We start from the raw sequence: 15,918 nt of genomic DNA on the forward strand, positions 1-15,918 counted from the left end.
CACATCTATAGATCTTTTTGAACTGGTCTTGAACTGGGTCTCACTCGAGTCGGTTTAAATGAAGAAAAACATAGTGAAGCAAATTCTTGTTCGGACCTGGACCACTGGGTGCGGCGGGGGCTTCACCGACTCCACGGAGCCTTCCTCCTCCAGCAGAGTCGATGCAATGAAGCTGAAGCCTCTGAAGAGCTGGTGGGCTCCGGCACTGGGGGGCACGCCAGGGGAATCTAGAAGATAATGAGGAAGTCTAGTATTGTAAACAAGGGAGACATATGTCTTGGAAGTGATGTTATCAAATATGCTTTTGCAATAATCCATGCTTTTATGCTTCCTTTTTTTTTAATATAGTGGCTTTTATTGGTGGTTTGATGACAATTTTGTCTCTTCACTCGTAAAAACGTCCAGCGCTGAGACTGGGAACACGTAATACCTTCAGGGATGTAATAGACATGGAGCTAATAGCTAGCATTCAGCTTTGACCTCTGACCTTTTGGGGTGCGGGAGGTGAACTCGGAGTCAAAGTAGAAGGTGTCGTCCGGACGCGCCACCGCCGGTTTGAACGGAGGTTTTAATTCTCTTCTGAAGAGTTTCTAAAAAGGGAATAACGGATTCGTTATCACACAAATGGTCGTGGAAGACTTTCCTCCCACAAAGATTGATAAATATTCTAAATGAATTGAATTTTATACTGTGCATATTTGAACACATCCTCGAACGTCACTCACATTCCAGTCTATGGTGGAGAAGAAACTGTGGCGTTTGATCTCCTCGGCACCATCGGCACAAGACCCTGGAAGGAAAACTCTCTCAATCTCAACCGATAACCAACGTATGAGCTGAAGTGCACAGGTGGACGTGTGTGGAGGGCATGTTCTGTGTTACCAACCCAGTCTGTTGGAAGGGTTCCTCTTGAACAAAGCCCTGAGCAGAGACTGAGCCTCCGCACTCAGGAACTGAGGCATTCCCAGACGTGCCCTGGGGGGGGGGGGGGGGGGGGGGCAGGCACCACACGTTATTTCACCGCATATCAAGAGAAACATTCCCAGTATGAACAGTGTGAGACTTCTCTGTTGGATTGTTCTTCCACCAAGAGCAAACTCACTTCAGAATCAGGCCCATCGTTTCTTTGCGGTCCTTCCCTTGAAATGGCAACGATCCGGTCAGCATCTCAAACTGGGACCCACAACACGCGGCTGTTATCCACATGTGCGTGCGTGCTAAAGTGCGCGGACTATTTACGTTAAGGTGCTCAGTATAATATAGGAACTAAATTATTGACATTATTCTCAGTAACATGTTGCCGCTTACCATCAGTACTCCAAATGACCACCAGTCGGCGCTGTGGTCGTGTCCCTGCCTGTTCACAACCTCTGGTGCCATGTACTCCACAGTACCGCAGAAGGAATAGGCTTTCTTCTCATGATCGATGGCTTCTTTACACAAGCCAAAATCTGGAAAACTCACCACAAGACAGATCATCACCACACGGCATCAAAGTGTCACGCCCGACTGTTGCGTGGCGTCTGTTTTACTAAATTATTTACACATGTCGCATATTTGTAAGTGCAATATACTGACATTAAGACAATATAATAAACACCATTTATTCATCAGCATTCGTCCCCGAGTCAGTCTTGCAATAATTGCCTCTCTGTAATCGCATGACAACCTTTGGATCAACGGTGGCGCGACTCAGGAGTGAATAAAAGGCGTGATTATGGACGACGATAGAGGTAGATAGGGAGGCTAACCATTTAATAATTAACTTAAGGGACAAGTACAGGGAGATATGCAGTTATTTGGAGTCAGCATGATAAGACTGTCTCCCCACGGTGATTAATGAAAGTCAACACAGTAAAGGAGAGGAAAGTGTGTGTGTGTGTGTGTGTGTGTGTGACAGGGAGACTGAGTGTGAAGGAAGGAGCAGGAGAGTCACCTGTGAGTTTGATATGTCCCTCCTCATCCAGCAGAATGCTAAAAAGAAAACATAGTAAAATGTTCAATAGTGTGATCAATCCGTCACTGATGCTCGTCCTGCTCGTGATTAAAATAATAACCGTGCACGACAACTTAAAAAGGTACTTTGTTGACCTTCTGATCAGCAGCAACATTGTAGAGCACATGGTGGGGAGGTGGGGGGGGGGGGAATGCAGATCTAAAATTGGTGGCAATAATGTACCATATAAAGTAACTATGCCTCCATAAAATGGAGAACAAGACCGCGAGCTGAAAACAATGCAGGCTTCACAATTAAAAAAGGCTTTAAATGTTTAATGGAGGAAAGTTTGCATTCGTCATGTTTGTTTGGCTTCAGGGACAAACACAACATTCTGATGAGGCATGACCTCTATACATGGTTTTAGGGTTAATTGAATGCCTCCTAATACTTTATAACACGTTGTTTTAATTCTAAACTCTGAACAGAAAGCCCTTTGTGTTGTTTCAGTTTCTTGGCTATTGCATGAATTATTAGATTCCTCCAAATAAAAGCCACACTCGAGATAGAGAGAGCTCTGCAGCAGGGCAACACTTTTTCATAAAGCACATGTGTTTGTGGACTTGGACAGTTGGGGATTCGTGAGATGAGATTTTACTTTACTAATTGTGCCATTTTTAAAAGATTTTTTCTTACTGATGGCCAGTGAAGACAAAGAATGTTTAATTGTGTAAATAACCCCTTGAAAGGTTTATTGTTTTGTGTTGATTGCCTTCTTTTGTATCTGCTTTATTGGTTTTGATGTATGCCTTTTTATATTGTATTGTTTTAATAATTTTATAGACGTTTTAATCTACTTCCTCTTAGAGTTAAATCTGACTTTTATTTTGAAATGTTAAAAGAAAGCGCACCTTTATTTTATGTTAAAATACGAACTTGACGGTACGGCTAAAACGGACGGATGCGCATTTCATATAAAGTTCCATAGTTTTCATGGACCCGTGTGAGGCTAACTCTCTCACGGTGGTGACAAGGTGGTATTTATTCAAGAGTTTTGGTTCAATTTTATTCGCCGAAAGAAAGAAAATAAAGAAGTTCACCAGCAGTGAGTCTCACGCCGATTGATATACGGGGATCCGTGACAAATTGAGAGGTCAGTGATGAAATGACTCCTGCATATATCCAGATGGTTTGGGATCCAATAGGCATGGTTCATCAAATATGCATTAGTCTATATTGTGCATTTGCATTTCTGGGCCTTCAGAACATCTGCTCTTACTTTTCGGGTTTGAGGTCCCTGTAAATGATGCCCAGGCTGTGGAGGTGGTCCAGACCCAACGCCAGCTCTGCTAGATAAAACTTGACATCCTCCTCTGTGAACATCACCTGGGGAAGCAGGAGACACCGAGACGGGGTGAAGGACTCAATAAGAGAATAACTTCATAAGAGGGAGACGATGAGTTACAGTTTTCATCAAGCACGATAAATGTCTGGACCTTTGGGATCTTTTTTTTTGGACAAATGTTTTTATCATAACACAAATCATAACAAGGCACACCAAAAGTACATAAAGGCACTTGGAAATATAAAATAGAGATCTCCGTGGCATGGTTAGTTTTGGGGCATAATTGACTGTTTTTCAGCAGTAACTAAAATTTAAATAACAGTAGAAGGTGACAGATGAATACATGCAGGGATAGATAGATATCATACCCCCTAAAGCAGGGCTATTCAACTTCAGTAGCAAGTGGGCCGAATAAGAAAATCACGGGGGGTGTGAGGGCCGCACAGAATATTGATCAAATAATGGCTAAAAATGAAAAACAGTAATGTATATTTCCACAGGTAAACAGTCACACACGAAAATGCGTCGGTATTGTGTGGCAAAAGTGTTGCGAACAAGCATCACTATGAACATGTTTCAAAGTGTAAATATCCGCTCAAGGTAACCAGTTGTTTCAGATCCCTTCGACCAAACTGTTCCCATGAAAACATAAGAAATGTGACTTAATGGATCAATATATAAATTACTTGAGCTGAAACTAATATCTGGTGGCGCAGCGCACAGACTGCATGTCTTTGAGTGCAGACTCCTTTTGCGTGAAAGGGATCGAAACCAGGTGGGGCGATCTTTATATTTTTATTTTTTCTAAAATGTATTTCTTCATACGTGGCTGTGATGCACTGCTCACTTATACAATCGTAATCGCCCAAATGTCTATGAACGGTGGCTTGAAGATCTCCAGCAATATGTTTGTGAATGTGTGACGAATCTGGTGAGCGAGACAGAGCCCCGCTGCAGATGTTAAGAGAACACAACGCACGCACGCGTAGGGAAACCAGTAGGTTTGAAAACCAGTAGGGGTGTAACACCGGCAACCAACACGGTGCGTAACATAAAGATGTAACCCAGGGGTGCTCACACTTTTTCAGCATGCGAGCTACTTATTATGTGACCAAGTCAAGGCGATCGACCGACGGGGACGGGGACGGGGACGGGGGGCTAGTGACTTTTTCTTTGCTCCGTCCCGATGCCCGCAAACCGGTCCCGGAGCTCTGCGGCGCACGAGACGGCGGGCAGAGGACTGTTAACGCGACACGTAGAGACAGAAATGAAATGCTGCTGCTGTAATGTGGCGCTATAGAGAAAGTGACAGGGGGGCGGGCCAATTTTTTTTAATGTCATGCGATCTACCAATACTACGCCGCGATCGAATGGCAGGTCGCCGCGATCGACGTATTGAGCACCCCTGATGTAACCATACAGGTTTGGTTGAGGCAACAGTGAAACTCGATGGCTCTGGGTTAGATGTCTCAATGTATAAAAGAGGTGTGTCCGTCAGTTTTATTTTTTCTTACCAAGCTATAGTGATTTGCAGGCAGTCTTGCGGGCCGTAGTTAAACTCAAACGGGCCGTATCCGGCCCGCGGGCCGCTAGTTGAATAGGCCTGCCCTAAAGAGATGCTCCCACATTCCCAAATGAGAGAATAAAGATGAAACAAATAAATTAAATTAAATAAAAGGATGTGTGGAGTTACAGAGTTACACCAAAACCGTCCCCCTCCAGAAACTCCATCAATGATCTCCTTTACCACGGTGTTATATTCTCCTTTCACTACACATGTAAGTTTCTCTGGGGCGAGGCGCTGTAGCACGCCCTCTATCCAAGACTTCTGGGATCTTAGGCTGACAAACCACCAACACGTCCGCCTCACCTCTTTGGAGAGTCTGGTGAAGAGGTCTCCTCCTCGGAGGAAGTCAAGGATCAAGTACAACTTCCCTTCAGTCTGGAACGCTACAAACACAAACACAGCTCCACTGACAACAGGTCCAACGGCGAATCAGGAAACATGCAATAAGACGGGAATGAATGCGTTATCATAGAAACAAGTTCCAGCCGACTCACCGTAGTGCAGCTTGACAACAAACGGGTGGTTGACGTCAGCGAGGATGTCTCTCTCCATCTTGGTTCTCACACGGTCTCTCACTGAAGGAGGAAGAAGAGCACATAGATATACGCATGTAGAAAGGTAAACTCCAACAATGTTCACTTTACTCACTGTGGTTTGTTAATAGCATGTCCGAGTTAGGTTCAAAATATTTGGTTTCACAATAAAAGGATCAATACCGCCATGGCCCGAGGCCTCTTCAGTCCCACACACACACACTCTGTGGGATTCTGAAGCCATTTACTGTATTGTGACTTAATGGAGAGTGAAACCGCACCACATCCGTTCACAGGACTACGTGAACACATCGCATGCTCTGATGTTTATAAAAGGAGAATGAAACCACCTGTGCACAAAAGTAAAGTGTGGTTGTCTTAATGCATGCAGTTCTCTACGAGTTACAGGAAACAATACACCCGTTTGTATGAAACTGAGGGTACTGCCACTTTAAAACAATCAATGGAGAAATCACACAGGCCAAAGAGAAAGCAGACAGACTCTAACACAAACAGCAAGAGTGTAAGCAGTTGAAGGATACAGTAAATAAAAAGGGAAAAGGGGACCTTGTATCAACAGTTTATTAAAAAGCCGAACATCCGTCGGTCGCTCCGGCTACTCTTCATGAAGAAGGGAGGTCGTCCCGTGAGAGAACGCTCCCTAGCCTCCCTCTGCAGCCAATGACAGATCCCTCTTTCTAGATCAGTCAATCCTGTTCCTATCCACGGCTGTAATGCTGCCCCCCCGACAGGTAACCACGGAGAAAAGAACACTTGCTCGTTGAAACATTTTTCGGGCAACAGATTGAACGTGGCGGTGTGCTCCAGAGCCGGATTACAAAGTCAAACACTGGTTAGGAAATTATTTGGGATCCGAGCACACCTTCTCTTTTACACGGTCCCACTGGGACGAAAGCATTCAAACGCATCACAGGCTGCAGTACCTTTGAGCGTGGCCTTCTTCAGGACCTTCATGGCATAGAGCTCATTGGCGTCGGGGTCGGTCACCTTTCGCACCAGGAACACCTGCAACGACATCAGATCAGGGGTTGAGGGTGTGAGTCTGTGAAGGCCAACGTCAGACAAAGGGAGCAGCAGAGTTACCTTGCCGAAGGATCCTTGACCCAACACTTTGAGCAGCTCAAACTGAGAGGCGTCGGCCTTCTCGGAGCCCTCCTTGACCACATGGGTGATGTTGATCTCCTTGATGTCTCCATCTTCCTGAAGAGTGCAGGATAGAGAGGAAAAGAACAATCCACACAGTCAGGACTCACAGAAACAAATGGATAGAAACGAGGACGCCGTGTGTTTGGAAGGGAGAGTCAGAGCAAAAAGAGAAGTTCTTTCATCAGGAGTGTATTTTGCTGCCAATAACAACATATCGAAAATAAAACAGAAAGAGGAAGCACAGTCAAAAAGCGAGAATGACGGATACCACCCAGGGATTCTGGTCAGTGTGTTAAAAAAAAGAAAGAAGTTGTTTCTGGAAATCATTCTGCTAAAAAAAAAAAAAAAGAGTAGTTTCTGGAAATGATGCATGATGACAAACGATTCATTTCGAACAATGCAATGTAAAATAACTTCAGTGGTTCGTTTCTTTAATGTTTTATAACCTCAAAAGACTTGTGAAAACTTATTTCCGGGACAACTTGCAGACGACTCCATCACAAGAACTCACACTGCCGACCCGATGTCACGAGAAAAGCTTGAACCACAAGTGGCTTTCTTGAGGGTTTCGGTTATCTGGAGGTCCGCAGCTACTGACCGAGTATCGGTTCAAAACGTGGGACCAGAAAGTAAGACACCTCGCCTGCGCCCGTATCCCTTGAATTGGTTTTCTGCAGACACATGACGCAACGCACACCTCTATCACACATGCCAGATCATCGACTGTCGTCATGTACACGTCATGTTTATCAAGTCAAAATGCCAAAGATCCACCTCCTAAAATGTGTTGCTGCTTGTTGTTCAATCAAAATGAAATGATTCACTTTGAGGCTTTAACTGGAACTAGTGATTGTACATTAATCTACTGTTGACTTTATGCCAGCTATTTTGATTATAAGTATATTAATCAATAACTAATTCAACAAACGAAACCCCAACACATTCTCTGTTTACAGCTTCAAATAGTTTATGCATTTGCTGATTCTCTCTCTTTCTATACGTGTTTTCATTGAACGCCTTTGTTTTGGGCTGTTGGTTGGACACAATGAGCAATGTGGAAACAATGGATCATATTCACAAAAAACACAGAGGAATCAGTGATAATAAAAAAAAGCTGAAGTTTCAACGCCACGCCGTAAACAGCCCACAGGCCCCTTCAGCCAGGGGCTTCATTCCAAAACAGGAAGCCAGGGTCGGTTGAACGTGCCGTTTCTCAGCTGCACCTCGTTTCTCAACAACCACAGAAAGCGGAGAGCATCGCGCCTCGTTGGCGCTGAGAAATCCCACCTCTGCAGTGACGCTGCTCAACAACAACAACAGCTCTCTGGAGGCTAGACAAGGAGTTTAAGAAGATGCCGAGGTGAGGAGGAATCACTTTACCCTCCGGCGGGTCCTCGGCGCGGCCGAGCCGTCGGTGCCGCCGGCCAAGGCTTTGTCCTTTCTGAACAGGTAGAGGGTCAGCAAGCGGCTCAGGTTGAACTTCCTCTTGTCCTTTTCCATCTCAGCATCGCGACAGCCTCTCCTTCATCATCCTCCTCACGTCCATGAGAAGGCAAACGCCGCTCTAGCTCACGTAAATCATCTTAAAGCTCATCTCCTCACACGCTCACTCCAGACTCCTCAGTGCACTCATGTCAGGATTAGTTCCGTTCAGAGAGTAAATACGGAAAAATCTCTCAACCGGTTCCTGTTCTTTATCGGCTCTCTCTGCATGGGCCTTCAGCGAGACATTTGGATTAACTCTTCCATTATCTCTCCTGTCCTCCCTCTCTCCATTGCTCCCTGTGTTGGTCTGATTCGCCCTCTGTGTCCTCAGTGACTGACTGCAGCTGAAGTGAACTGAAACCAAATGGGGCAGGAAGGAAGAACCTGCGCCTATTCTCACAGTCCTGCACTCAAGTCACACACACACACACACATAACTGCAGCTAAGAGAGAGAGTCACAGTGTGTGTGTGTGTGTGTGAGAGAGAGAGTGAGGGAGCGATGGATTCAAATTGAGACGATACAAAGAAAGTTGGAAGTAGCGACACATAATCATACAACATGTCACTTCGTGATCCTGTGTTATCCGTCTTTTGTCTCCAAAACTAAGCTCTGTTCCACTTCTCTTTACCCACAATTCAACAGCATTTGAAGCATGAGGACAGGGGGAGGCAGGCGGAGAGGACGAGGTGTCCCCTCTCGGGGTTAAGACGAGACAGACGACCCCGTCACGTCCCTCTCTTCCTTCTTGTAATCGTCCATTCCTGCTTATCCCGTCTCTTAAAACCTCTCACCGGACGCCAGCGCTCCGTTTCCTCACTTTATTGCTCTTGTGCCGTAAATCCTCTTCGCCAAAAGAGATCAGGCTGTTACACACCCATGTAAATACAGGGCATGAGTCAACTTCTCCTTGACCAAGCCGTCAGCAGACATCCGTTTCACAAACGCCTCATTCTACTGCGGTGCGGGCCCTACCCAGAAAAAGGTGCGCTTGAACAATTTAGCAATCGGTGAATTGAAGTTACAGAGGGCAGAGACACAGAAATGCAAAAGTGTGTTGGCCTGACCAGATCCAGCGCGGATATGTTCCTGTAAGCGACAGCCGGAGTGTGTTCTGCTTTCCTATGGAGCAGCTGGACAGTAGAAGGGGGCGGAGCTTACCGTCACTCTGTTATTGGCAAAATCCCTCCAGGTGATACGAGACTCGGTCTGAGAGGATGGGGGTGTTGGAAGTCAACATGGGTTATAGAGAACATGGCAGCACTGAGTGAAATTCAAATTGTACAGATCACACACACACACACACACACACACACACACACACACACACACACACACACACACACACACACACACACACACACACACACACACACACACACACACACACACACACACACACACACACACACACACACACACACACACACACACACACACACACACACACACACACACACACACACACACACACACAGGAAACTTCTCCTTCCTCCATGTTCTCACTTCCTCTTTTCTATAACCGATCTGGTTTCCTTCCAGCTCGATAGTTTAAAGTTTCTGGATCTCCCAGTACAACTTGTGTTTTTAGAGAAATGTAGAATGTCACTAAACTTCTGACAGATTCCACACAAAGGAGTTTCAGAATGTCTCAGAATGCAACAGCCTCTGCACATAAACAAGCGTTGGACGAAGTGCTTGAACGTTCCGGTGTTCATTCAGTGCATCGACGCACATGCCGAACACCAGCATGCCCAAACAGAAAATGAGTTCCTGGATTAGCACCGCCTTGAAAATAGATGGTACTTTGACATTTTTAAAAAAGGACAGACGTTTAAGTTCCAATGAACCGACACACTGACGCGTTGAAGAGGTGTTGTAGGGTTAGAGGAGCTGGAAGACAAATCATTCCTCTTGCATTTCTCTAAATTCAAAGCTGGAAGCTCAGCATCACATCAACCCACACAAAGGAAACCCTTACCACACACACACACACACACACACCCCCCCCTGCCTGAAGCGTCGGGCGAGTCCCCAGTCCTTAAACAGATCCCTGCCTCGGCGCCACCCTCTCAACATCAACCCGAGGTCATTGACAAACTAACGGGAACAAAAGCCACCACTTGCCTCTCCTGTGCGGCGGGTTCTGGTTCGGAAGAGGAGCCGCCACATGTCAGGACCGGCCCATGTCACTGGTGTCAGTGAGTCTCTGTGACACACGCGCTCTTACAAATACAGCAACCGCGTCACAGTTAGTCAACACTTTCAGCATGCAATACCAAAATGACAGACATTAAAGTACACTCTAATGGGAAGTAGATATATTTTTTAAAAAATGTGGATCGAGATAGAAGGAAATGGGCACAGAGCTGCGGGGAGTGTCATCGTCACAGAGGAAGAAGGGGAACACAGCGACACCGTTACTGCAGCACAGAGCAGCTCCACTCAGCTCCTTCCTTTTGATACGAAGCTGAACAAAACAGATGCACTCTCCATAATCACGCTGTGTTATTGCACAAGCCCGTGTTGCAACCACAGGAGTTCCCGAGATGAGGAGGAAAGTGATCGCGTGCCCGTCAAGAATCAGAGAGGAGGAGAAAACGACCATCCCGTCTGAAGTTTGCGTCGCCCTCTGAACGTCCTCTGGATGGGAGGAATGAGAAGTCGTGTGCAAGTTAGAACTTCGACCTTTAGTAAGTGGCATCTCCCCGACAGCGAGAACGCACGTGTACTCTCCGTCAGACCAACATGGTGTCATGGTCTTTGATCAACACAAGGGGCCAGTGCCGGTCTACAGCCGGGGCTCCACAGACAGAAGAGCGCAGCCAAGTAAGGGCATGTTCCCAGTGTCAGCACATGCCTCCTCCACTGCCGGCTGACATTAATTACAACCAAGCAGACACACAGAGGGACGGGGGAGCATGTGGGAGGTGACGGGGAGCGGTGCCAGCAGCGAGTTAAAGCCCCGTGACATCGTGCCCTGACCTTCCCCCCGATGACCATCAAGATTATAAAGAGTAAGAAGATTGAAGAGCTGAAAACACAAGACAGTGACAGCATTCATCTCCCTGTTGCCGCTCGTCTGCCCTGGAAAATTAAAGCGGGAGCTGCAGCTGCACGTTTTTTCAAATGCATGACAGTTCCAAGTGTTGCGAAAGAGTGTGAAAAAGCGTAAACAACGAGTGTTGGTGGAGGGAGTCGTCATCCATCCAACCAACCGGGCTGCAGTCTCATTACGAGAGAAACAAATGGCCTACAACTTCCTCCCGAGCAGACGAGGAGGGGGGAACACACTTAGCTGCAGTACTCTGACTACGATAAATAATTGATGATTACTTAATTAGAAGTGTAACAATCGATCGAGTAATCAATCAATCGACTCATACTTTCTGTGATCCTGTAAAGACGATGAATACAAACAAGCTGCTTGTTTTCCCTCCTCCAGAATGACACTTGATTTGGCTTCTGTTCAAACCAAAAGATCAAATGTACAACTTATCAACATTTGCAGACTTGCTCGACTGCATAAAACCGAATGTGCATCAAACCACCCGTTTAATCCCTCTTCAGTGAGTCCGTGTGCTGTTGGTTGTGCCGGCTGCTCGAACGTGACCAGAAATGTGCGCAGGCATGCACCCAATTCTGTCAGGTGACATGCAGGAATGCCTCTCTGTCTGAAACTCGTCCCCCCTTCATTGTCTCTGAAGGCTGCAGGGCCGACTCTTCCTTTCAGCTCGTTGCTTTCCTGTTCTCATATCCATGTTCTCTTTTGATGAACAGTCTGTTACTACAACTCTTCTTTCCACTCTGACAACAAGTCCCTCCACTTGTCCAACTTCCTTCTGTCCCATTCATTCCCTCACTTACTCTGCTGGCTCCCTTGTAGGGCAGGACAAAAGAGAAGAAGGGAAACGGGGGGGGGGGGGGGAAAGAGGCAGGGCTGCAGCTGGACAGTCATCCAGTCCCAGTGCAATCCTCTGACATCCCAACATGGTGCTTTAATACTGGCTCAGCCTGGGGAAGGCCGAATGAAAACCGATTTAAAGATTGGAGGAAAAAAAATAAAAAAAGTTTAGGTTCCGGCTAAATGAGAACAAAGGACGAGCAGCCCAGCAAAGACTCATCGCCTTAATCCCTCACATCTCCGTCGTTGCCAGGGCTGTTATCCCACAAAATGTTAGAGACAAGACAAGTTTTATTTAGATCAAAATATAGAAAAATACAAGAGTGCATGTGTGTGTGTGCAACGTAAGTATTCAGTGCTTCAGGGCATTACATGAGGACAAAAGCAGAGATATGTAGAAACAGGAGATGATAATGAAGAGGTCATGAGCTTTGAAAGGTGGGTGATGACACGGGTTTGTCTGTCACTATTAAGAGGCAGCATATTGTTATCCTTAACCTGTTGATAAAGGGTAACTCTGGAGGTAATACACTCATCCTTTAGAAGACCATCTGTCCATCTGCTCATCCAATCCATCATGGCATCCACACACAGCAACACACGCATACTGGACAAGCAACCAGTCTTTAAAACGTAAAACCACGACGACACCGACCAAATACCAACGTTCAACGCACAAGATCTCTCGACTAGCACAGGTGCTAGTTTTATAGAATAGAGACAAGTTAAAGGTGGATGTTACAGGATTAGCACAGATGCTACAGGAAATCCTGTGCTGGCATATGCACTCTTAATATGGCAGTGGGATGATGGGCTGTTCAGATCTGGGCCAGTTGACATGAAGCCTTAATGGCCTTGTGTAATATCCACAGTGGCAGCCACGGTCAATAAATACATAACAGAGGGACAGAAATGGCAGGTAGAGTAAGAGAGAATAAAGCAAGAGGGATAGATGGTAGACAGAGGCAATATGCGGACAATCAAATACAGGATAAAGATCGTTTACTAAATACGTCAATATCGACCTTTTGAAGATGTTGAAGGGTTGACTATTGGTGCTTTCACAATACATTTACACTATTACATTTTTGCATCAGGAATGTGGATATAATGATTAAGTGTATAAAAGCAATCCATAAATCAGCCAGAACAATCCGGTAAAATCAACAAAATCAAAATAAAAATTCACCTCAGGTTAGTGAAGCCTTTAAAACCAGGAAAAGATAACAACGTATGCAATGACAATGACCAAAATCTAAGATGATATCTACTCTCATATTATCTCGTATCCATGTAATATTGATGTATTGCCCAGCTCTACTAGATCGTGGCAAATATAGATTATACAGAGGAAGTAAAGAAAGATTGGGGGCTGATCATTTAAATCATGAGGTCATCAGAGTTAAAGCTCAGCTGGCTGAATGCAGTAGAAGTGTGCAGCACTCTACACAACAATAGAGCAACGCCGGCATTTAAACACAAAGTACAAACTATAAACACTATTATGACGTCATCTTTTGGTCAAGCATCTCTAATTTCTCTTCCGTTACCCACTCCCTCTCATAGTTTAAACCCTTCACACTAGCCAGAGCAGCCTAAAATAGCTTCATAGCTCAGTCAATACTTCCTGCTTCCTCCCTCTGGTGGTTCTCCTCTTTCCTTAAATATCAACCCAACAACTTGCCAAAAACACACACGGCATAAATCATACTGGCATCGGCATCCTTCCTGAACCTTAAACACTCTTCATAACCTCGGTCAGTGTTCCACAACACCCCCGACTATCTCTCTATTTCACTTACAAACTCCACCACCTCAAACTCTGGAGATAGGAAAAAGTACGATACATATTTTACCGACATTTCCGTTCTTGAGAAAAGTGTCAACTCTCCCTTCCTGTTTGTGAACCTTACCTTGTCACCGGCGTGCTCCCCATGAAATATGTAGGGACATTACATCTGATGGATAGTGGAGAAAACATGAGCTTAAATTTAAGGATGGAGTCCATGCACTAATATATTTAAGAAAAAGTTAGTCGTCTTCTTTTACTTTATTAAAAAAAAGCTCATTGTTGCAGTGTTCTGTCAATCACTTTTAATGGCTCCAAAGCAAGAACCATAACATCTTTAATGAATCCTCCATGGGTTCATCACTCATTTTACATTAGACAGTCATTTCTCCCACAGGTATACAAGTAATGTTGTGCGGATTTCAATATGTCAGGAATAAATTAGATGCTCTCCTTATTGTAATTATGAATTAAAGTCTAGATATGAACTCTAGAATTTAATGAAGATGAATTGTCAAATCTTCTGGAAATATGAAGGAGCAGCAAAGACAGAATTTACAAGCATTTGGCCGGTGAACATTCTTGACCTCTGCTTTCGGCCGTGTCAGACTACATTAAATCAGTTTGGATGAAATCCATCCTGAAGTACACAAGAGTAATACATCTATTGCAGAAGTTGTCACTCAGGGGTGAATATTACTATGAGATGTGGAAGAAAATGTATGTCTTCATCAAGCGGGGAATAATCAGATTTTTAATCAACTCATTTGTATATGAATTAAATGAACTAGGACATATGTTGTGAATAACATTTTGCATTTATTGTAAAGCGGACACTGCTGCCATGGAAACAAAAAGGTCAAGGTAATAAGCTCCGGGTAAAACTACGAGAGAAACGGATACGAGTGAGAGGAAAAGAAGAAAAAATATGAAAGACAACACACAAATGCAAGATCCTGGAAAGATAAACCAACAAATGGAAGTCAAAATATAAAAAAGGCAGCCGGGCTTTTATTAAATCAAGAGAAGAAGAAAGGGCATAAAAACCAAACACCATCAGCATCCATATTTATGAGAACTAAAGGATGAGAAACTGGTCTGAACATTTTCCTTATTCGACCCCGAGAGGAAAATGCGTGAAACTATGGCAACTGTGTTTGTCTCCGTCTCCCAGCATCGTCTTTATATCATCAGAGGTGCTACAAGCAGCAAGGACGCCGTGCACACTGTTTTATAGATGATGCTTCCAGGTAATAACTGCCAGCATCCATCTCGACAAAAAGAGTCCTTTTGTGCCATCATACTCGACTTCAATATGAAAATTGCCACTACAATCCTCTCCAACCCATCCATGCTCCATGAGAATGAAGTCTCAGTCACATATGATGGTGGTCTTTAAAGGTTGGCAATGGAGCTTGAGTCTCTAAAATCAGAGACCGTACAGACTACACTGGCTTATATAGAAGATGATGCACACACACACACACACATAAAGGATGATTAATGGGGCTGACTCTGCCCATACTACTGTACTAGTGTGTGTGTGTGTATGTGTGTGTGCGAGAGCGCTGGAGTGTGTTTGTGTGCGTTTTAAGCAAAAACAATATATGAATGAAAATCCTTTACACCTGGTGAAGAGAGTGTCGGTATGTGTGTGTGTGTGTGTGTGTTGCTCAAACCTTTTTTCTTTCTGGCAGAACAAGTCGCGATCAGGGCTTAGCGACGGCAAGGACGAAGTAACCATGACAACTAGGCCCATAGCAGCCATGAATGGATGGAGGATGGGATGAAGTGAATAGATGGATCAAAAGTTTGAGGAGCATCCGGGTTCAGTCAAATATGTTTTTAGTTGGTTCTGGGATGATGACACTAATATTTGGACTTTTTTGTTTCAGTCCCACCACATCCACTGACAAGCCTTCTTTAGTTGTGTCCTTGAAGTCACTCCTAGGTCTATAATATAGACCTAGGAGTGACCAGCGGTCAAAACAATGCCATTTACTGCTTTTTATATAGATTTTTTTTTTTAATTATGCATAATTGAATTCGGCATTTTGGCCCAGCCCTCCAAAATATATTCAGTTGCTCATTTGGCCCCCTGGGAAAAATAATTGCCCACCCCATGTCTATATATACACATAATAAAAAAAGTAGTTATATATATATATAAATAAATATATATAAAATATATAA

General features: G+C 44.6%; 1 protein-coding gene across 3 annotated transcripts in view; it reads right to left on the reverse strand.

Moving 5' to 3' along the window:
- The window catches only part of rps6ka1 (ribosomal protein S6 kinase a, polypeptide 1), a 46,579-nt gene that overhangs the window by 3,499 nt on the left and 27,162 nt on the right, over nt 1-15,918 (reverse strand). For all 3 annotated transcript variants that reach the window (XM_056425908.1, XM_056425907.1, XM_056425909.1), the window contains exons 3-14: nt 6,486-6,602; nt 6,326-6,407; nt 5,343-5,423; nt 5,152-5,231; nt 3,216-3,322; nt 1,937-1,974; nt 1,309-1,451; nt 1,103-1,173; nt 887-975; nt 726-790; nt 488-590; nt 97-227 (exon numbers count right to left, since the gene is read on the reverse strand). In XM_056425908.1, the coding sequence (XP_056281883.1) occupies nt 97-227; nt 488-590; nt 726-790; nt 887-975; nt 1,103-1,173; nt 1,309-1,451; nt 1,937-1,974; nt 3,216-3,322; nt 5,152-5,231; nt 5,343-5,423; nt 6,326-6,407; nt 6,486-6,602 (1,107 nt within the window). The remainder of the gene's footprint in view (nt 1-96; nt 228-487; nt 591-725; nt 791-886; nt 976-1,102; nt 1,174-1,308; nt 1,452-1,936; nt 1,975-3,215; nt 3,323-5,151; nt 5,232-5,342; nt 5,424-6,325; nt 6,408-6,485; nt 6,603-15,918) is intronic.

Source organism: Pseudoliparis swirei, chromosome 11, assembly GCF_029220125.1.
Source record: "Pseudoliparis swirei isolate HS2019 ecotype Mariana Trench chromosome 11, NWPU_hadal_v1, whole genome shotgun sequence".
NCBI lineage: Eukaryota > Metazoa > Chordata > Actinopteri > Perciformes > Liparidae > Pseudoliparis > Pseudoliparis swirei.